The sequence below is a fragment of the Homalodisca vitripennis genome, chromosome 2 (genome assembly GCF_021130785.1).
Source record: "Homalodisca vitripennis isolate AUS2020 chromosome 2, UT_GWSS_2.1, whole genome shotgun sequence".
Taxonomy (NCBI): domain Eukaryota; kingdom Metazoa; phylum Arthropoda; class Insecta; order Hemiptera; family Cicadellidae; genus Homalodisca; species Homalodisca vitripennis.
Window position 1 is genome coordinate 146,848,196 of NC_060208.1, and position 23,789 is coordinate 146,871,984.

Sequence of the window (23,789 nt, forward strand, 5' to 3'; positions counted from 1 at the left end):
ACAAGACCATCGTACCTCCGAAAGTGATGTCTACACGAAATAACTACCACTAGTGAACTACCTGAATTATTTTCAAGTAGAAGAGCCTGTGCTTCCGAATCCACTTCTATAGTTTAATTGCAATAGAAGAACAGTTAATAGTAGTTTTAAGAGCATTTTACTGTATTTCATTCCTTTATCCGTGACAAAGCTGTAGTTTTATCTTCACGCTACGTCAGTTGCGATTAGCTCGACAATTATAATGAGTCGGAATTTAATTTATATCCTGAACGGACTGAATTTTAGTTCAATCCAGTACATGTTTAGTATAAATTTTCTTTACATTATGTATGGACACTGACAAGTCTAACACTTAACCCCTTGGGAGCTAGTGAGGCTGCGTCTTGGCATGACAATTAATTATAACCCACTAGTCTGTTAGGTTCATTAGGTTAAAAGGCAAATTCTGGCGTAGCTCAGAAGCTGACGTCATTGCACCAATTTCCCGAACATACGATTGTAATGTATCACACCATAATGTCTCTAGTTTTGATGGTCCGTGCAGAAAAAATAGCCGTTTGGAATTATAAATGTAATCACATCTTTTTTGTTTTTTAAAGCAATATATTTTAAGCCCAAAAATATTAAGACAACAATTTCTTTATATCAATTTAAAGTTCAATCGCAGTGTTTTCAAACGATTCAAGCTAATGAGGCGTTGAAAGACTTGTTTAGTTTAAGATATTTAATTTCTTAAGATAATTTTAAGCAAACTGCACTAGTATACTACTGAAATACTGGTTCTCAAATGTCACATCAGTTTAAAGAATAACAAAAGAACAAATAAAAAAGATAATACTCTAACAATCCAGATAATGCAAATAGAAACAATTTTCCAAATTTAAAGAAAGTAAAGAAAAATGTGATGTGTCAAATATTACACACACACAAATATTACTAACACATATCATATGAATAGGTGGAATAAATTTGTATAGTTGCTGCAAGGCGACAGTAATTTAACAAAATATTTTGCAGATATCCTAAGTAACAGTAAAACAATGGTAAATTAGAAAACTCGCTCTTTTAGTTATTCGCTTCATCGCCTCCGCTGATGTGTTTTCTCGTCACCTACCCTACACTGTAGAGACAAGTTCAAGATATGAACAGTAGGTTGTTTACGGCCAAGACTGGTAAAACTCGGATGTGGGCTATTATTCAGCACGTGATAGCGACTCGCTTTATCTCTCGACGCCAACCCACATTTCCGCGGCAGTGCGTTGGATCTAATCTGGCGTAAAATAAATAGTTCCCGCTATTCACACCCGGCCGCATGTTATCGATGATCTACAAGAACCGCTGTTCAGTTTATAGCCAGTCTAGCCACTGGGGGCGCTTCTACTAGGCACCTACTTTTCTTTAAGAAATTGCCAAGAACGAAATTTCAACGAGATTCCATTATTGAGACCCTTGCTTTTATATTAGGAATTTTTTGTAAACAGTATTTCGTACAAACCTAATAGATTTCTTGAGCCAAAGTTCATTGATAGTTATCTTGACTGATTTTAGGCTAATCATAAACCTTGGTAAACATTTGTACTTGCCAGTTGAATAAAATAAAATTATAGAAGATACAAAAATATTTAATTTGTATCGATTTATTTTTAATTGAGAAATCTATTAGCAGACCTTAAGAAATGCCAACCTTGACGTTATGAAATGCAGTTCTCCAATTAATGCATACACAAATCAATTACAAGACCATAAACTGTGTAATGTTTGATGTAGACCAAATTTGTAACTAACTGAAAGTCTCACCGGTTAAAGTGTAAAAAATTTAATAAAATGATTAGGGGTAATAAAAATATCCCAATCCATTAAAAAAATTAGTTGTAAGTGTGAAAAAGTAACTATACTTTGACAACCATTGTTGGTTGCCATTACATTCTAGTATTTGTGGACATTTTCCAAATTCATTGTACCGTATACTATTTACGAAGATTAATTGCTACATTAAACTAGTGCAGTTTTATCAGCTACAGAAGGTCAAGAAAACATCCTATATCAGTTTAATTATAAAAAATTTATGGACTTAGGTTTGAGTGAAGCAAGTATGAGTAAACGATTTATAATAGTTTTACTCTAAGACTAATAAAGTATTTATGTGTATTTAGCAACTAATCATACATCAACTACATGTTATGGACTTTCTTTTATTATAAGATACAGAGGATTCATTAACAGTTGCTTATAATATATTCTGCAGAACCGTCACTTGTTCAATGGAATCCTATGTGAATGAAAAATCGACAATTCACAAAATCTTTACATAAATGTTTACATTAGAGGAAAATGAAAATCGGCAATATACGTACTCATAGAAATGAATCAAATTCATTATTGCTACATTTACGTTTGGCTGACTACAGAAGACATCGAGAGGTGAGAACTTGAGCGCAGCGAGAGCTAGAGGGCAGACGAAGGTTGAAGGACTCCTTGCGGTCAGTCGGTCGTCAAAACAGTCGTCAGTCGTCGCCTGTGATCGCCCTCTGTCAAGGACTCGTGGTGAATCATCGGCAGATGTTGAGCAAGAATCATCGGACAGAGACGTACCGATGGTTCTCCAAGCTTGACGACAGTAAAGAAAAAAATGTTGATCAATCAAGGATACCCGTCATTTGCCCATAGAGAACACTTTTAGCACTGGACCTTTAGCCTATCGAGTGGATACAATTCTGTCTATGTCCGGAGCAATTTTTATTAGTACTCTCGTACTGAACCGAAACATTCTCTCACTCTGCAGAGATAGATGTATAAAGAAATCAATAGTCTTTGTAGATTAGACAGAGAATGGCGGTCTTAAAGACCATTTCGTAATGCAAGAGACAAAATGTGAAATCAATTTAATATGAATAGTCTAAGATGTCACTAGAAGAAGAGAAATCTGTCCAGTCAGGCGTTACCCAGAAAAGGCTGACAGTGGTGAAAAGAGAAACTGTTAATTCCAGAAAGACTTGTTAGTGCATCATAAGCCGTCAAAGATATGCAATTCGTTCTTTCAGGTAAATTAGTGCTTAGCTTTGGCTGAAGAGACCATCACTTGAAGAGTCCAATCTAATTTGGTCATTTGCACGGTTAATTTGCAATGAATAATGTTTTACGCCGAGAAACTGTCAAAGCTTTCAGTAACAAATATTACTTAGTCATAATATCTCTTCATTATGACGACAGGAATGTATCTAGATTAACTCGTAAAGATTCTTGGAATTAGATTCAAACATATTGGTTTCTACTTTGCATCAATTTCACTCCCTTTAACCTTATTTTTATATTCTGCTTTACATTTTACAAAGGTTAGTGTAATAATAAATACTTGATGCATATAAAAACTTTGGACAAGATAGAGATCGTCTACTGCTACTCATGAACTCGTCAAGAATATCTAATCGGTTTCTACTTCTAACGATTAGATAAGGCACGTTTGCCCATATATTGAAGATGGATCAAGGGAATGCATGAAATCACAAATTAACCAAGTAATAAGACTAACGCAAATGTCCGGAGCGACTTAGCAGTCGAGTAACAAAGGGTAGTAAAGTTTGTAAAACGTCGCAGCCAAGAAGTTTCAACACAAGTCCGGTCGAAACGCAAGACACAATACAATAACATCTGGGAAGACAATAAGATCCAAATAAGGTCTGTGGCTCAAGGACTACCCGAGAGATCTTGACATCCAGGTTAGGCCGTGTCAGACAATGGGTGCCACAGACCCATGAATAACCGAAAATCGTAAGTTAGCAGCGGAACAAAGGACAAAGGTGACCGCGACCAGGTCGGCCCAGAATTATCATGCGGTCGGGGAGTTGGCGCCTCTCGTTTCATCTGACCGCTGGAACCGTGTCGCACTAGAGACAGGATCACACCCGCCAAGACTACAGATGAGCGTAAACCACGCGGGATATGCAGGACACTCGTCCGTGTCCTGAGTTGTAAGGACGATCCAGTGTATAGTGCTGCGTCCCTTTCATATACACTATTATTTAAAACAATTAGGTTTTACAAAGACTTATAAGTATACGTCAATAACTGTTTAATATAAAACAGAATCTCGCTGTGAAATTCGGGAAAAATATTTGAGAAACGAAATTGCTTTTAGTCTGCCTATGCCGATGCTACAAAAACAGAGATATATTATAACTAAAGGAAACTAAGAGAAAAATATCTTTATTTATGCAACGAATTTAGAACTAACAAATCCTCTTTGTCACTTTCCTGCGGACCAGATAATTTTCACAATATTCACTGAACTTTATAAAAATGGAAGATGTAATTCTTTCCTTGAACCATATATGGAAGGGTACCTCAATCTTATCTTGCTCAAGGATGTCAACAAACGCAGAAGAGTTCTAACAAATTTGTTATGTTGGGAACGTAGTTATTCCTACTTATACCTCCAAGATTAAAATCAAATAACCCCAAATTATAATTTTAATCTTATTTTTCAATCTAAAATCATAGGATTTATATTGAAACCACATCTTTAATAAATTACAAATAACTGACCTTTCGAACATCCAAGTAATCGACAACGCATAGTTTGTACTCTATTTAACACGTTCACTGTAGCGGACGCATTTAGGCGTGATACTGCTCTGGGATGAATGCAATAGGTGCGTCCGTATTTAACCCTTTACTTAGCATGTATCCATATAGATAGATCATCCTGACTTTATCTACTATCATCAATCGTAAACACACACACACACATTATATACTGCCAAGACAGGAGTTAATGTGTAATCAACGTACTATAACTAAAGAAGTATTAAAGTCTAACGATAAACACTAGCTGAAAATGTATTGAGGACCAACAACTTGCACTCTAGCTCTAGATGTATTGTAGTTTGTCAACACGTACGGTTGATTACAGAGAGTTATTGATTGATTATCAACACGTACTGGTTGATTGCAGAGAGTTATTGATTGATTATCAACACGTACTGGTTGATTGCAGAGAGTTATTGATTGATTATCAACACGTACTGGTTAACTACAGAGAGAGTTATTGATTGATTAGCAGCACGTACTGCTTGCCTACAGAGAGTTATTGATTGATATCAACACATACTCGTTTCACTAAAGAGAGTTATTGATTGATTATCAACGCGTACTCAGGCTAAGACGAATTGAAGTTTGACAACATTTAGCTAAAGAATACAGAGATCTAAAAACATATTCTGGCTACATAAATACACTAGCAATAGATTAATAAAAATGTAACATTATCATCCCAAATGACGCAGTTACCAACTTGGATCTGTTTTGGATGGTCTGCATGAATGGATTAATGCTCCTATTCCAAGACATCGATCATTTAAATTCACCATTAATCAGTAATGAGACATTTATTGAGTTAAAATCATAAATGTGAATTATTTTAAATAAATTATTTTACTCTCAAACAAATGTATTTACCGTGTTCAAAAATCGAGTAGAGTAAACAGAACTGCAAAGATATCCATAGACGAGTTACTGCTGACCATATGGTGCAACAAGACGTCGCGTTCCGCAACACATCTCAAGATAATCCACGTCGAAGGACGATTTCAACTCCAAATGTGCCTTTGATAACCAGAGACCCATTTGTTGAATGGGCCGGTAACAAAGGCGATATTAAATGTCAGTCAAGCACGCTCCCACTGAGGCCTTTGTTGAAGGTTTAACAATAGCATTCACCTGTATAGCACTTTACTTGTACAGAAGTACTTCAACTTCACATTGAGTAAGCTGTCGACTTCACAAACAGTCACAGGTGGTTTGCAAATATCATATTAAAAGAGATTCATAATGTCTTCCCTAAACATGTAGGCAGCAACATAACATCAAATATATGCTAAGAATATACAACTTTTGACATAATTTGCAAATTTATAAATTGACCGATTGAGACAATATGATCCACGAACTCTACAAATAATTTTTAAGCGGAGAGTAAAACGTTATTGAATATCTTTCCGTGCAAAGCAACGACAGCTGACATGCACCTCGGCCTGACACACGTTACTGATATATTGGGTCCGAGACACGTTAGCGAATCTGTAAAAAAGTAATATAAATGCGGTTTCAACCCATATTTCTAAATCTTCAAGTAGGTACACAATAATTCCGAAATGTGTAGTTCTTATACATTATTTCCAGTCCAAATGCCACATTACTGAAGTAAAGTACTTAATGCAACGGACGTTGTTAACTTTATAGATTTATAAAATATTGTACACAATATATAACGGACTTCTAGAACCTTATGAGATAGTTTTGTTTTTCCTGGTGTAGTAACTCATTTCTTAAACTTTCGTACCTAAGAATCGAGAGAAATCGCAAAAAAGGGGTATGTAAACAATTTTATCGATTTACCCATGCTCTAGCCAAATGGTCGGGGCCACATCGGTTACGGAATGATGTGAATTCAACTCGGCTCCAAAGTAGTATTGTTCGGCAACTTTCCCCGTGCAAAATGACGCATGCAAATCAGACAAGTATTCCGGACCCCGGAGGCAATAACGAGATCAATACGAGCGCTGACAGGCTATTTAGCCGAGCGGGTCGGTTGGAAGAAGTGTCTGCCCGAGAACCGATGATTAAGGCCAACTCGGGTCGGCAGCTGGGCGATCATACGTAACAACGGCGACCTCACTGGCCTACATTCCGGCCTCGGCAACTCTCCGCGGCGCAACATCGACTCATCGGTTGACCCAGGCAGGACATCTTTCTCGGGTTGATGAGTCTTAGCCGTAACCTAGGCTTGACCTACAGGATGGCTTTAACCCAGCTGTATTAAGAAAGCATTACAATTTAAACAAATAGATTTTGAAGTATTGTTTATTAAAACTATAAATAATTAGAGAATTAACCCATCACCTCAACAATATTCCCTGTTTAAATGATAAGACTAGCACATGATAATGAATACTCACTCATAAAGTTAACCTTAATTTACTCGCATATCGTATTTGTATCAATTTATTAATTTTAATATGAATATTACATATTTATAAACAAATTAAAAATATTGTGAATTACTAATACTAATCGATGCACATTTGGAACAGATTCTATGATTGACAGGGCGACCATAAGTGCGCGTGTGGGAGCGCCCAGGTCGTCGGGGTGGTGGGAGGGGTCATTGTTCTCCAGACAGAGTATAGAACACATTTTCAAACGTCTATGAATGCGCTCACTCGTGTATAGAGAGTAAGATAAAATATTAGAGTAAGTAAAGTCAACCGTATTCTTCCAATGTCTTTAGAGGATTTGTACAATAAATTTGAAATTTCCAGGATTTTCTAGTTTGAGTAAATTTTATTATATTTTTTTTCGTACGGAGAAAAACTCCGATTAAGGATATTTCTAAGCAACATAACTTTCAAGCATACTATACATATTCATAAACTGACATTTATGATTACGCATATAACATTGAGTGAAAACGAACCAATACAGTATGTTATTGCGATCATATCAAATGAAATTTTTTTATTTATTCCAGGTTCATTTTTATCTACTTGTTTTTTGCCCAAACCAAACAGTATTTGGGTTATTTCTCGCAACTAATTAAAATAAGTCTTTGGCGGTTATTAAACATTGGGTTACAGAAGACTGCTGATTATTGATTCAGCAGCTAATTAGTTTTAAAGCGTTAGATTTTACAGGATTACAAGAAGCTATGAAAATATGATTCATGTAATCTACACGTGACTCAAAACTGCTGAGTGGAGGTTTTTGCATATTACTTTAACATATGCCATTATATATACGTTTTCACCTAAACAATGTTTCAATTAGGAACATGGGCGGCTGTTTGGGAGAGGGGAATAATTGTTGTAGATGCTGAACAGCTGGTCCTTTTCCATATTTATCAATGTTTAAAACCAGTTATGACATAATATTAGTTTATATGTTTAGGAATTCTCTCCTATCATGTCGGTATTTCTAGGCCAAAAGGCGGAAATTTAAATTCTCGAGACACATTACTTTAAATTTGCCCAGACAAAGAATACTGCCGCCTCGCACTCTCCGATAAACCACAACTTGGGAAACGCGTCAGCCGACAGCTTTGTCTGTATAAGGTCGCTGGACTATTTCCTATCTCCACCCAAGGTGAACGCTATGCTGTATCTCTGGTTTATAGGCCATTAGACAATGTCAGAACCAGAGGTTCACACGTGGCCTTCTACAAGCCTGAGCCTACACTCGTGCCGTACCAGCGGCCCGTGGATTTATAGGGAGTGACGGCCGTACAGTGGGCGAGACACACCGTGTCTGTCTGTCTGCTCGGCCACAGATAGTATCAGTAGATGGTAAAAAATCTAAATTATACTACACTAACACGTGTAAACAACATTTGCCAATCCACAGAATTACGGATAACTAAACTTTCATTAACAACTTTTAAGCGTATTCCTACAATTAGGGACAGTATTAATTTTTTATAACAATTTTAATTGGTTGCTCCAAATTTTTTATGGGGAGAAGTTCACAATCCATCTGAAAATGTTTGCTGAACTCCTCGAAATTAAACCCGTAACTTCTCATTTAACCCACTGTCTTAACCGTAGACTACGAAAAAGGTTGTTAATTGTTATTAATGGGGGATCACTACATATCATTTGCAAGTTTAACAATGTTATTAACGTTATTAAAGGTTCGGATGACAGTTTTTCAAATGAACAAGTTTATATGACAGAGGGGCTTTATCAAATGTTACTATAACTCTGAAAAAAGGGCCTTGTAAAATTATAAAAGTTGCAGGACTCTTTCAAATGTTTTATTCAGTACAATTAAAACATTATCCTATAATTGGTTAAATAAAGTGATAATAAACAATTCCAAACTGATGTTACTAATTCGAATTTGAATAAAAACTGATTATTTGTCAATTAAAATAATGTACTATGTTTTACTAGTCTTGTGTGATATATATTCCAATCAAACGGTTCGTTTAGTTGTTAATGGTTGCAGATTGTGATACGGAGTAAGAGAAAACGTGTAGAATGGTAAAAAAAAAAACACTTTAGAACCTAACTACAGTAATATGTTTACTACCAAAACAGAAAACTAATATTTATGCACATATTTTATGTGAATTTTCTGTTCCACACATATATGAATTACTTACTATTTATAATATTGCCTTAATGAAATTTCGTGATTATATTCAGCGTATGTGAGGTTCTGTGCACTTAATTATTCTTACGATAAGTCTAAATCTTTTAATTGCAAGGAATTAACTAATTCCTTAATTAAGGAATTAATATTTTGTGTAAAAGTAAACGTTATGCATCATCTGCACTTTTTAATGATATGGGAGTTTTGGGTGTCAGGCTATATGTAAAAACACTGGTTTTGTATACGTATAAAATAATAACACAATTTTTAGACGAACTAACCAAAGGTACGGAACTAGGATTTCGGTTTCAGTAAATATTCTAACAGATAGATTAACTAAAAGCTTTACATTAACTAATTCTCATTATACAATAATACAAATTTTGATTAGAAAATTGCCAAGACCATTAACTGATTTTTATAATATAAAAATTGGAATGTTTAAGAAGCTACTGGTTAATTGGCTTACGGATTTGGGAGGGGAGGCAACGAAGAACGTTATTGCATCCAATTACAGATAGGAATTTTCTTTTACTTAAAGCCCTTGTCTGTTACCAACCTAGACCCATTACTTTATTTTCAGTTCTACCGTACTGGGAACTAGGTTTGTGTATTTATGTATATGCGTGTGTGTGTTAAGTATGCTATATATCTGAGTTATATATACGATTAAAACTTATCAGCAATGTGGGTCGACCTATCTTTTCAGCGACTCGTGCCCACGTACAAGCTTGCTTATGTGGGTGCTTTTTCCTATATTTTAAGAACTGTTTATGTTTTAATCATATTTTTAAAATTAATATAATATATATTAATCTATTGTGGAATTGTAATTTATTTATTTGGAAATAAATAAAGTTTTGAATTGAATTGTAAATTAGGTAAATATTTACAAGATACGACTACACAATAGATAGCGGGATGGTAGTGGGTGGGAGGGGCGCGGGTATCTTCCATTTTCTTCTTATCCCGCCGGGTAGCATACTTCAGATTCGGATAACGATGTTTTATTTACTTCAGATCCTATATTTCGGGTAAACAATATTCCCAGGAAATAAGAATCCACACAAACTTGGCCCGTATTTTCGTTATCAAATGAGTAGTCATAATTGTAAGGTGAGTATAGTTGGAAAAGACTTTATATTTTAATGTATTAACTCTCATCCTCAGATTACATATCGGATTTTCATTATTGTGAAACTCAGAGTAAATTTATAACAACCAAAATATTTAGCCACCTTCTCCCTGCAAAGACATTTACAAATAAAAACCAGCTAATACATTATTGGAAATATTCAATTAGTAACACAGTTCAAGATCACAGGAACATGCCCACGAGTTAGAGGGTTTCCGACAACAACCAGGTCGCATTTTCCATCCGCAGGAATCAGCACTTGAGCCACAACCAGGGTCGCCGCTCGCCGGAAGCCCGGGGCCGCGGGGGACGAGAGTAACGGTTCGGCCTGTCCATGTGTGGAGTGGACACTACCAGGGCCGTACACGGCAAGGTAACTGGGGGGCCCGTAGTGAGTGGGGGGGAGAGGAGAGAGATAGCTAGTTTTGAATGAAATATTGTAAATTATCTGTTGCGAGAATTTGCATTATGCAGATCTATCATTTTAAATGGATTTATCTTGGACTGACCATTTAAAATATACGGGTTTAGAGACTATAATCCAGAAAATTAATATTTCTAGACCCTCACATTATATTTATCGTTATAACCCTATTTTATAAATTATCATTAACATTTATGAGAACCTAACTTTTGAGTTCAAAAAATGCAATAAATTATAGGAATGCAAATTGTACTATATTAAAATAATATTGTATACAGTGTACAAAATCACTTTACCTACAGAGTGATACATTAAGTGTGTATATTGAGATTTTAAACCTAATCAGGAATCCACTATATAACTTAAAACTGAAACATTACATTGTTTGCCAACTTCTACAATACAATTGTACAGTACATTGGATGAAATACGCTTATCCTTACATAGTTAATGTAGAATTGTTGTGTTGAATCAAGACTTTTTGGGACGGGTTTAATTTACCTGCCCGGGGCCCTCGAGTGCCTAACTACTACCCTGGATACAGCCACGGTCAACTCAGAACATCTTCACTCTTGTCCGAGGCTGGGCCATTGTCCAGCTGTTCCAGACTAATCCGCTAGTAGTATATGTACAGGTCACATGTGAATATATTTCATTCGATTCCCTTGATAATGTATCAAAGACGTTATTCAGAAATTGTAATGATTAACCATTTATAATAGAGCGTTCAAATATAGCTCTGACATTTTAATAAATTTAAATATTCCAATATTTTTGATAAAATCATTGTTCTTTGAATACCAAGTGATTAATATAGTCTTTTGAACACAAAAACTACCAACACAGACGCAATGCAATATCCGTTTATTAGAAACTACTTCAATATAGAAATCGACAGTTCAAATAACTGTTAAAATCACTTTTCACGCCAAGACTGACAATTCCAGCTCATTGATAGTGAACGTAGCAGAAGCCGCATGATCAGCTGACCGCGAGAACAGACCCAGTTTCCAAGATCTAGACACAGTTTCCAAGGAAAGTAGATGCTCACTCTCTCCTTCCTTCACTCAACCTCGACAGCCAGATGGCGCAGAGAGGCAACAACCCTCACTTATACTCGTACCTCCACACGCAAACCACAGAACCGCTTGCACTCATTGTTTCTGTTATGACTTTCCACATTGGACTCGCTAAGTCAATGAGTCGCAATGTGCTGTTCTCACTAACATTTGTAATTATCTTCAATTGCTCTGAGCAGAACGCTATTCGCTATTGATACAGAATCTCTTTTGCGGTGTTTTCCACAATTTTTGCTTACATGCTGCAACTTACTCTTCTATCACTGATTTAAATGTTTTGTACCTATATTATTTAAAATGTTTATGGCACTTGATATTGAAAATAAGCGTTACGGTTACATTTAAATGGACATTAAGTTACGATTTACTGGTTTTTCAAACGACGTTATTTAACGATCTTTTGAGGACGAATAAAGGTATTTCAGCCATGGTCGTAGAACAGGAGAGGAGAATGAAACATGAACCAACAACCACTGCATCGAAACACCTTTTGTTGAGATATTTTTCATTTTTAACCTTACGTCTCGCATTTTAAATTGAGTCTCCAAATTGGGCAGACAGCTGCCTTCCTGAATATCATAGGTTGGTTCGGAAACCGGCCAAATCAAAAGATGTTTTCGTATTTTTATCTCCTCCTCTCAGAGGCTGCATTTTCTGATAGTAAGTTTAGAGAGAAATTCTTATATGGTTTTGAGGTTTTCAGAGTTTTTTTTTTTAATAGAAATTGAGTTTTAAATTAATAACCAAAAATTATAAAAAACGATGCTGAAATTATGGGAAATTCTCTCTTAACTCGTACTTCTAAACAAACTGTGTTTTATAGGTCAAATTTCCCAGTGCACTGCAAAATGAACATCTGTTCGTTATAGTTACGTCTAGAAGTTGGTATAAATTCACTGTAATACACAACAGCGCTCCTGAACTGAAAGATGAATTATTTTATGGTTTTGTTTTTCAATATTAATCTGAGTATAATTCTGCCAAGTATGGGATGATATAATTAATCACTTGTGGGCAGTAGCAACGTTGGATTTAAACAACGTTATCGCGTTGTCCATTGCTCACTAACGGGCAGGCAGGAAAAGCCGCCAACTCGTACAAGACAACTCGTGCCCTGTCCCCGGCCGGGCACGTGCGTCTGGGAAAGCTGGCTATCCTAATTGCAGGGTACATTAGAAAGACTCAATTAAGTTGGGTAGAAAGCAATATGGCTGCCTCAGAGGATGGGTGTCCCGATGTCTTTTAATTGCGCTGGTAACGTGAAAGAAAGTGGTTCCTTATCATTAAAATGAGATTAAGGCGATGCCTACATTGTGGAAGACCTCTCTTGAAAATTGTCAGTTTACAAGATCAATAAAACTTGAATGAGATAATACTTTACAATAGTAAATTTGTCATCAATTTGTAAAATAAGACACAATAGTTATTGGGAAATTATAAAAGAGTAGAGGTGAAAAACAGAAACGAGAGTTTTTGTCGGATCGTTCACTTGTTATTCAATCGAGTGATAGTAAATTGGACAAACAAGGCGGATATAATGCAAAACAAGGGCAAATCCCATTCTACCACAGTCCATTCCACTCTGCCCACCACCAGCTCTCCCACGGCTACGTTCCTGATGTCATGGATATTTATTCCGACAAGGTCAACGAGTGTCGTTTCTCGTCATCGTTGTGTCGTTGGTTCTCCTCCCTCAATTGCCACCGAAGACGATTTGCCTGAATAGTCCAGTTAGTAATGGTTCATACACATTTCTTCTGAATGTTTATGTTGAAAGATTTATGAGAAACACTGTTCTAGAAGAGTACTCAGAACAGGAATTAGGGAATATATTACTGCTGGGATAAAAAGAAGAACATACAGAATAAAATTTAGATTATATAAGTACACGAGGAAAAAATCTTCAATATAAAGAGCATGTTTTAGATTAACAGTACATACTTAAGGAATGTTAATCAAATTGAAAATTTAAAAAATCTGCATGTTCACACACATATTTTATATCCTAAAATAAGCACCTTCAGTACACAAGCACTACACCACAAAATACACTGTTTAACGTCAAAAAAAATGTTCTCTAAGAAGATTCGTTATACCGAATGTATTATGTTAATCCAGTCTAATCTGGAATGTTTCATTAAGAGCTAACAGTAAGTTTAAAACCGTTAAGAGAACATACAGATTTGTATTGTGTGAATCTAATTTTACATCAAAATTGTCGGTTAGAATAAAACGTTTTGAAAATAAAGTATCTTAATTTTTGTGATGCATGTAACAGAAACATTTTCTTGAAGGTTAACTTTTGGACTTTTTAAAGAAGGTATTCACGGAAACAAGTTTACCGAGCATGTCCTAATAATTAAAAGTTTTATTTTTATGTACATATAGAGCTTTTATATAAGTTTTATAACATCTTTTTAATACTTTCACTTTGATATTTTCCTTACGTATAAAAGTTAATTTAGAGACCGTTCTAAAAAATTGCAATAGTCAAATACACATGCTTGCCAACATATTTGATTCAGATTTTTAAAACTAAAACTTTAAATCATCAACCGTTTTCCCTTTGATTTCATACTTTACATAATATACGGTATAGTATGAGATTATCAGGATTTTTATTTTGTAATGTAATATTGCTTATTGTTTTGGAGCACATAACTTGTAAATAGCTCTTTTCTTAGATCGGAAATATAAATCAGATAAAGATACTATTAGTTTTACGCAGGGTATAGCGTCATTTAAAACCAAACATATCCACGCCAAAGTATCTGGACCTTCTTCAAACTTAACCGTCATTTCTGCATAATTTATAGTCACTGCAGTTGTTTCTTGAATATTTGCCAATCCCCTTCCAGCTTCATTTACATCATACACTTGACCCAGACCCTATAATGTCTTGTGTCTTGGTTTGTAGAATTCACTACTTTTTTATGCAAAATGTAAAATGAATCAATATTTGTGGGTATATCAAACTAAGAATTAGTAGAATAAGAGTCTTACTTTTAAATCGGCGTTTCTCATGTTACGGTTTATTTGAGAGGTTGATATAATTAAATACACATTCGGTACAATGACACTTTGAAAGAAAAATGAGTATGCAAACTCTTTGTTTGCGGCGAGATTTTCTGGTTTACACATTGTTTTTTATCAAGCCCATTTGCCCATCAATTCGTCTATTTGTTCCTATCATAGTCCCCGGTTATTACCTCCCTCCCCCCACTCACCCCGCCAATTACTTGCAGGTAATGCAAGCTGCGCCTCTGGCTACGATCCATCTGTGACAACGGCTAATGACATATCAGCTGATCTCTAATAGAAAGACTCAGAGCTGGCATTTAATAGCGCGTGCTGGCGCTGACATTTGGCTAGCTCACATTATGCACCCCCTCCACTCTTCCCTGCCAACCCTTCTTGCACAATGGATCGTTTAGGATCTCTTCGTCTCACGTTCTCCGAATTCCCCAATAATGGAAATCTCCCAACGTCGGTGGTTTTCTGGATACAACTTTCCAGTCTGTGACAGTAAACCCGTAACGTGTTCTCTGACTGGATAATCCAGTACTCCTCATTTTACTAATTCAAACTTGTTTCGAGTATTTAGTTCAATATAAATGTCACTATACTGTGCACTTAAACAAAGCAGAATGTTTAACAACTGTGGTAACTCGAATACGGCCGAGCGCGCCAATAGAAGTTTGAATACCTTGATTTCCCTTGAGCTAGTATCACATGAATATTTTCCTTTTTTAATTAAACTGTTTTAGTATAAGAACTCCTACATTTGTGGCCTAAATATGCAACACTCCTTATCCAAGCTGTGTTCATCATGACATTATGAAAATACTGCAAAAATTTAAAATGTGGAAGATTCCAGATTCTTAGCTCCTTAATATTATGAGATAATTGAATCTAGGTAATTATAATGGCAAATCAAGTAATGTAACTATAGTATTATTAATTAGTTGTTTTCACTACCAAAAAGACTGCCAAACGGATGTAGAAAATTTAGATTCCTATGGTCTTGTGGCATTCTAAAAATATATATGTGTTTGATTAAGTGTGATGAAACTGTTCAGTCATTGATTATACAAAACCACGAACCACTAAAAAGTCAGGAATGCGGTGGACGTTGCTAATACTGTGTATGGAAGGAACGGCTAGACTAGAGTGGGTCTACGGCATCTGCTACGCCACTTGCCTGCAGTAGTATCATGCAACCAATGACTTCAATAATCCCTCCTTCCCATCTTTTTAGCATTTTTAAAGTACATTTGCTAACTTCAGAAACTTTTTAGGGTCTTTGATAGTGATTTTAGATGAGGCAACTAGTGGTTAAAATGTTGATGCATTGATAACAGTTTTGAACAAAATAAACATAAGACACTGTTAAAATATATTTTAAATGAGCAAATGCATTTGAAACAGCTCCCTAACAGAATGAACTAAAAAGACCAATCAAATAACAAAGATATACCACATGTCTCACCAAAAGTTTATCTCCTATTAGACTGTCCCTGGTTTTCCTCAAACTTCCTCTAAAGATTGGATATCTCACTAAATTGTATATTACTAAAATAACCAAAATTTATGAGGAGCGTATCGCCTCCCATTAGCAGTCGTTGAATATATTCAAATTTTCATGTCTGATGTACCTTTTACCTAACTTACTTTTTTAATATATAAACTTACAACATTTTTAAAGTTAAGGTGGTGCAATCGGTTTCGCCTATCTTAAAGTCTTTTAATTACTCCGTTTTAATATAACTTCACAGACGACTGCAAAGTAGGCTACATTATTTTTTTATTACTCCACGGGAATTTATAGGTATTTAAAATTAAATGTTATTGAATTGTGTAATCAAGCTTAAGGAAATCCGGATGTAAATAAGACTATGATTTTTTACAGCACGTATGTAATTAATGAATATAGGATATAACAATTTGTAATGATTTATAAATTAAGAACATTACATGTTCAAACAAATATTTTAATGTACGAATATTAATAGACCCTACTAGAGGACGTAAGCATGAAAAAAGTCGAATTGGAATTTTCCCGAGGAGTCTGGTGTAAAGAACGAAAGTCGGCGGTAAAGCACAGTCCAATAAACAACAGAGCAGTGTTGTGGAAAGCAAGTTGAACTGCACGAAGTCAGTGAGCACACGAGTTCATTAGTCAAGTCGCTATGGAGATATAAAGTTATTTAATAGAAGCGCTTGTAAATCGTCGGGCGGCTGTAAGAACGGAAAGAATTATTAGTTGTTTAAGTTGAACTTACGGCGATGTGTCTCAAATGATGGGGGACGACACGCGATTGTCATGGCGGCCGTGACATCCACTTCCGGATCAATATGGCGGCCGGAAGTAGAAATGTCGCCCGGCATGCGATTCTTGCCGCGAACATCCCTCCCGCACCATTAGGAATCCGCAAATATGGACAGAAGCGAGCGCGAGCGTCTTCTCTTACCGAGACGATCGCCGGACATGCGACTCGGTTCTGCGAAAAATCACGGTGATCACGAACACTTTCGGTTGTTTGATTAAGTTATATGTTTACATTGCTTGATGAATTAGACAGCACAGTTTACCACCCAAGTTTAAACGTTTCCGTGTCCCGGTTTCCCCAAATTATTCTCTTCACGAACATCAAACTGGCAAACTGGAGCCTTCTAGCTCTAATTTCAACTTATTTAGTAGCAATGTACGTATTTTCCTATAATAAAAGATAAACTATGTAAAAACGTAACTACGCTTACTTATCCAAGAAGATTCTCATGAATATCCCGAGACGATGGCTCGGCGAGGTTATTGCAGCATTTATATGACTTCCATTTCTATTGAGCTGTATACTTTTCACCGCCTTTTCTTCGTATCACTTTTTTGATTTCTCAAGGCTTTGGCCAATGTACAAGTCTACTAGAGGCCAAAGTACCTTCGCGATGAACGCGTTAAGCAATAAAATGCGTGGCTGCTAATCGTGGGACGTGTTCACTACTGAACACGAATTTCCTTGCAAGCAGACCACCAACAAACTGTCACTTCATTCGTCGTTACAGTTAGAATATAATTAGAATTAGAATTTGCTGGGTCAGTGCTGTCAATAGATGTGAGCTATAAACTATTTGTTGAAGTTAGGCCGGAGAGCTCAATGGAGTTGTATAGTACTTACTCTCTATGATTCAAGCTCTGAAATATGTTTCGCTGTTTCTTACGTTATGGCCATTACCGTTCTGCTCGCCTATTTATGTAAACATTAAAAAACTCCCAACTCTTTCCTAACAGCAGCGATGGGGGACGCATTGTTAAGATCACCTAACTGGTTTATAATCTTTAAAAAACTCAGAGTTTACTACTAAAAACTAGTGTAAAGACTATATTTAACTGTGGTTTAGAGTTACATAGAAATAAGGAAATATAAATATAAATGAGTTAAAGAACTTAACAAAATTGCTTATTAATTTTTACATATATATTCCAACAAAGAAGGGTACATTCAAATATTGTAAACTGTCGAATCTGAAAGACGCATGTTGGGCCACCATGGTAAACACGAGGAGACGTTGAAAACGTGCGTAAGTACACAGGTGTATAACTGATATAACTTACAATGCTCTTAAATTCGTAATGTTTACAGACACAAAATATAACCTGGGGCGGCTCCCAGCTAGTGAGAAGGAGGGTAAGTGATGATATTGAAACATGGGGGTTGCAACTCGGGTTCAGCACGCCACCAGGCCATATAGAAGCTTACGTTGTCTGGCGGCCTTACAGGGAGAATGTATCAATTCCTGAGCCCTCTTATAGAATGGTAACACACATGCAAGAGGCGTTACTGTTTGTGCTGATATGGGTTTTTACGGTTTTACATAGAAGTCATTCTGTTTACAATATTGTGTGAATGAAGATTATTTCAAATTGTAATTGAAATTGAGTTAGCAACGGAGGCAAGTAAGTCCAATGTGACTTAGAAATAAAGTTATTCACTTGTATAGCTATGAAATAGTGTACTGGAACTATACTCTGTCCTGTTTTTGAAGTATTATGGACCCTTTACTACACGCAACATAGGGTGTCGCCGTAACCTTCTACTTGCCTATCCTGAGTCATTAACTGGCACTAGGCGTACATAATTACTACTTTAAAGTTTTGTGTGTAAAAAAATACATAATTTCAAAATAAACCATGTTGTTTCATGAAAATAAATGAAACTAGTCTAAACCCTGCACACGTATGACAAAATAGTGGAATGATAATTTGGATGTGCCCTAATACATACAGCTACTTTTTATATTTAATAAATAAATCGTATTTTGAATTATTTGTTTATTTTATTATGATTAAAATTAGTGTTATAAAAGTAACTCAGTTTAATAAGAAGTAATAGAAATGATCAATACAAGTTTGAAATAATTGACTGCCTACTCCTAACTGTTAGGTTGAAAGTGCATGCATGAGAGCAACTGGGCCGGCGCGGCGAGTGAATCTGTCCGTAATCCTTCAGGAATAATACTTTAGGACAGACTATAATTATTATTGAAAGTTGTGTTGAATTGGAGAAATTGAAATTAAGAGTTTAATTCCCAAAAAATCATTACAGTTTTCAAAACAAAATAAAAAGGCACAGGGCTAACTTTAAAAAGTATTCATTTTTAGTTCTAATAAAACGTGCAAATTGTATTTTTTATAAAATTGTAAATCATTAACATTTACTATAGCTCTATGACTGTTTAACTGTAAAAACATTGCACTAGTTACTAAGGAAATGACTAAAAATATTAAAATCAAAGGTTTAAATATGCTACTTCAGGCTTTAACATGAATAAAAGCAGGTCAGGGGCCAGAGAGGGATTTTTATAACAATAATACAGTTAAGTTTTAAGGTACATGTACCTAAACTAAGTAATTATTCCCTAAGCTACAAAGATAAATTACACATCTTTAGTTAATGCAAATATATTAATCGGATCTAAATATAACAAGTAAAGATTTATGTTAGAGCTTTATAGATGTACATAACGTCTTGATCAGGTTGTTTAACTTTTTAAAACAATCCTTTTATACAGACTATATTACATTAAATGAAACCAAAATTAAAGATGAAGATACAATACAATAGTTAAATGACGAAAACTTACGTAATAGTCTTATCTTGGAACACGGAGTCATCAATATGAATACTGCAGTATTCAAGTACACTTCAACCGAAATGGATAAATGTAACACATATGAGGAATAACTTTCAGTACCGCCGTTCCTCTCTATCGAACTACACCGAAAGACCACCAGACGAGGAATGTGGAAGGAAATAGCATGAACGAATATCTGACGAGAAAATGTGTAACCCCCGTTGAGTCAGAGAACTTGGCGAAGTGCCAGCGGACTCCAGGAGCCCGCGGCTGGCAGACGCATGATGATGACGTTTCTGAAATACCTGTGAGCGAGGATGTTCAGCGTACGTTATGGGTCCTGTGTGTCACAAGTCTTGTAGAGTTACTACAGGCGGCACTCGCCTCACCGCATTGTGATGCAAAGTAGCTTAGGTCAGTGCAGGACAGGCAGACTCTGACTCGACCAGTAAGTTACACAGGGTTCTGGAATATCCACTTCTTCATGAATACAGAATTCTTCTTGGATGAGAAATTATGCGTTTTTGTTTCCTTTGGAAATCTTGGATTTATTTCGTATTTGTTGCCTAGTCACATTACGACGAGTCAAATGTCTACCTCAAGAACAAATACTGTAGAAAGTTTAAACATCACCAAAATATACAAACAAATTAATTATTTTTCTTCAATTTAACTCATAAGTATTAAAAATATTAGAACGGTTTCTATAAAAATTTCCTGATAGGGTTTTGCTGTATTAAAGATAAATATCTGTTATATAGGAGTACCCTTTTAGAAGTTTGTGGAAGATTCCTATATAAATCGGAATCTAAGGAAAATGCACTTCAAAGAGTTGACACACAAGTTCTTTTGTAAAGTATGTCTCTGTTTTTAAATACTCATGTCGATATAAAACTGCAATTGAAATTAAAACTCATAAATTATATAAAGTAAAAAATATTATGCAAGCGAATAAGCAATTTTAAAATTAATTACTAGATTAGTTTATTCTATTGCAAAAATTTATGCAATGGGAATAAGAACACAATGTCAAATTTTAACAGATAACAAGAAATTTAATACTTCTAATATTGAAAAGATCACATTATTTGTTTCATTATTTTCCAACGAAGAATTTGTTACACCTGTATAATACCTGTGTAATAGACGATGAAACTAATGGAATAATTATTATTTTATAATCCAGAGAAGAAATAGCAACATAGCCTACCGTCTTTGACGACAATACTGGGAGTAATAATAAATTTTACTTGCCCATTTAGTTTAAAAATAAAAAACCATTCTCTGTCTCTGAGAGCTTAGTTATTTCATGGAATGTTACTTAATGTGTTTTATATTCAAAGAACACCAAACACTGACCGTAATTTCTGTTTGAAGTTAACAATCTAGATAATTCCCTCATTAACATTTCGCCTCGTTATCCAGCCGCTCTGATCTAGTAGCGACACGAAGAATGTTCCGACAAAAAGCGCAAACAACTCCATAGAAAATAAGCTTATTAAAAATGAGTTCACAAACATTCATTAACCTTGCTTTCTTGTCGCGAATTCCAACCAGTAAAAAGCCGACCCAGGCCCAGATTCCCGCCCGGTGACGGGGCCGACGCTCGGCCTGAGGACGTACGTCGTGTGACGTACGTGTACGTGTTAGTCGCCAGGACCGCATTTCTGAGCGTAATAACCGTAATAACACTCCGGCTCCTTTTTGTGACGGTAATTAGATAAACACACTTTATACCATTATGAAATGTGGATTCTTAATTCAAAGCGGGTTTAAGATGTAATGGCGGAGATTGCGGTTGCTCTTGCATTAGGTGACATTTTATGTCGCACTTGACCTCGCCTGAATTTTCACCTCACATTCGGCTTCTTGAGCAATAACTAGGTTCACAATGTTATTCAACTTACAGCTATGGAATCACTATTTGTAAATACGAAGGGTCTGGGCGTGGCCGGAGTCATCTGAGCAGTTCACTGTTTAGCTACTGTAATGAACACTAATATTCGCTATTATTACCCCAGGTTACCCCAGGGCGGGTGAGAGTAGTTGACAACGCCAGGTTGTTGTTTGTGTGTTGTTGTTCAAAGTTAGCAACACAATATACATGTGTTGTTAATGTTCTACTTTTGCACCAACTATGAGTGAACCGTTAGTAATGTCGAAATAACTGTGTTATTGTGACTTATGGAAAACTATACCTGTACTCTGTGTAAGTAATTTAACTTTTCTGCCCAGTCTTTATACTTAAAAACCTCCAAAAAGCTAGTATTTTTTTTAGGCACGTCTGAAAAAAGTCACATTTCCAACTATTAAGCTTTTTTGTAGTTTACCTTCAACTGCGCTGTCATTACATTGTGACAAGTTATCAAACTCTGTGATCAGAAGTAATCAACTCATCATGTGTTAAGAAATACTTCGTGTACAGGTTTGACCATACATGTGAGACTAATACCTGTTCTAACAACCAGCTGGTCTGCTACCTTCAACTGTGGTTGACCTAACCTATCAAAGTGGCACAAGTAAAGTAAAAAGATGTATTAGTAGTTTTACCCAGATAGTTGTTGTAACATCTAGGAGAGCCGTAGAGACATTAATATTCACTACTATAACGTTACGATCCTTCATAACGTAGTCTACACCAAGTAATAAACCACAAACTACTGTTCTAAAACTGTCCCATTAACGAAAACCAGGTGTACCATGATTTATTACGTGATTATTGAGCACCCTACTTTATCTAAGAATGTATAATATATACTTAGGGGTAGTGGAATGCTTTGAAAATGTACCCCGGAGACAGGATTATGTCTGGAACTTGAAGTAAACTTCGCTATTATTTAGTTCTACTACTGGAGGCAAAAACTAATATTATTTTAATATTATAATATATTAAAATAATATTACCGTTAGAGACAAAGTAGCGGTTGTTCATTGCAACTGATGAGTAACCAATAAATTATAATTGAGGACCTCCCAATCCTCTTCAATTTCGTTTTATAAAAAAACACAGAAACACTTGCCGAATACATTGAAAGCAAGTTAAAAACTACAAGAATTAAAATACGTATAGTAGTTTTACTAACCTTTAATGGCTGGAAAAGCCAAACAGAAATTGGCACTTTTGTGTGTGTACACCCAGATCAACAATGTTTAGTGAATGTTAAATATATTTTAACTGTGTATATTTAATGTTATTCTAATTATTCTGTTTTTGTAAAATAATGTAATGTATTGCAATTTTGTTTGAAACGTTAAAGTCATTTTTAATAAACATTTAAGTAAAATATAAAAAATTGGTAGAACTACAAAACAAAACCGAAATATAGTCAGAGAAAACATTTTTAAGACTGATTCTTTGAGAGATATGCCTTCAAAAACATTACGAGACTGAGTTGACGGGGAGGGAGGGTTGATGAAGGAAGAGATCTAAGAACACTGATGTTATCAGTGGGAGAAAAGAGTATAATACAAGGAAAATAATGTAACGGATGACTCCAAATAAAACACCTTTCACATGAAGAAGTCTTTGTATGACTAGATGTGTATTCCACCGTTCAGCTATTGACGATGCTATCTCCTAATGAACCCGTATACGCCTGTAAACTCCGCTATACTTGCATCCGGTTCCGTCAGTCTTTACCTAAGAAAGGACGTTTAGTGTTTTCGTATCGTGAATGAGTTCAGCTGAGGGCGCAATTTTCATCAAACTGTGACACCTCTGTAGCACCTTCACTGCGACATGAGACATGATAGGACAGGCATAATACTAGTGATGTGCGTCCATCGCAATAAACGTGCTAAGCTATGGCTTTGAATCGACGTAAGTAGAACAAACAAAATTGTAACTATACTGAGTTGTGTATAGTAGTGTAGTCTA

The 23,789-nt window shown here is 35.6% G+C and overlaps 1 protein-coding gene across 2 annotated transcripts in view; it reads right to left on the reverse strand.

The window, feature by feature from the left end:
- The window catches only part of LOC124354862, a 124,688-nt gene that overhangs the window by 40,094 nt on the left and 60,805 nt on the right, over window positions 1–23,789 (reverse strand). The window contains exon 1 of one of the 2 annotated variants that reach the window (XM_046805620.1): window positions 19,922–20,073. The exons of the other annotated variant lie outside the window; for it this stretch is intronic. Coding sequence (XP_046661576.1) covers window positions 19,922–19,952 — 31 coding nt within the window. The 5' untranslated portion in view covers window positions 19,953–20,073. Of the gene's footprint in view, window positions 1–19,921; window positions 20,074–23,789 lie in introns of those variants that run through there. 2 annotated transcript variants of the gene reach the window in all.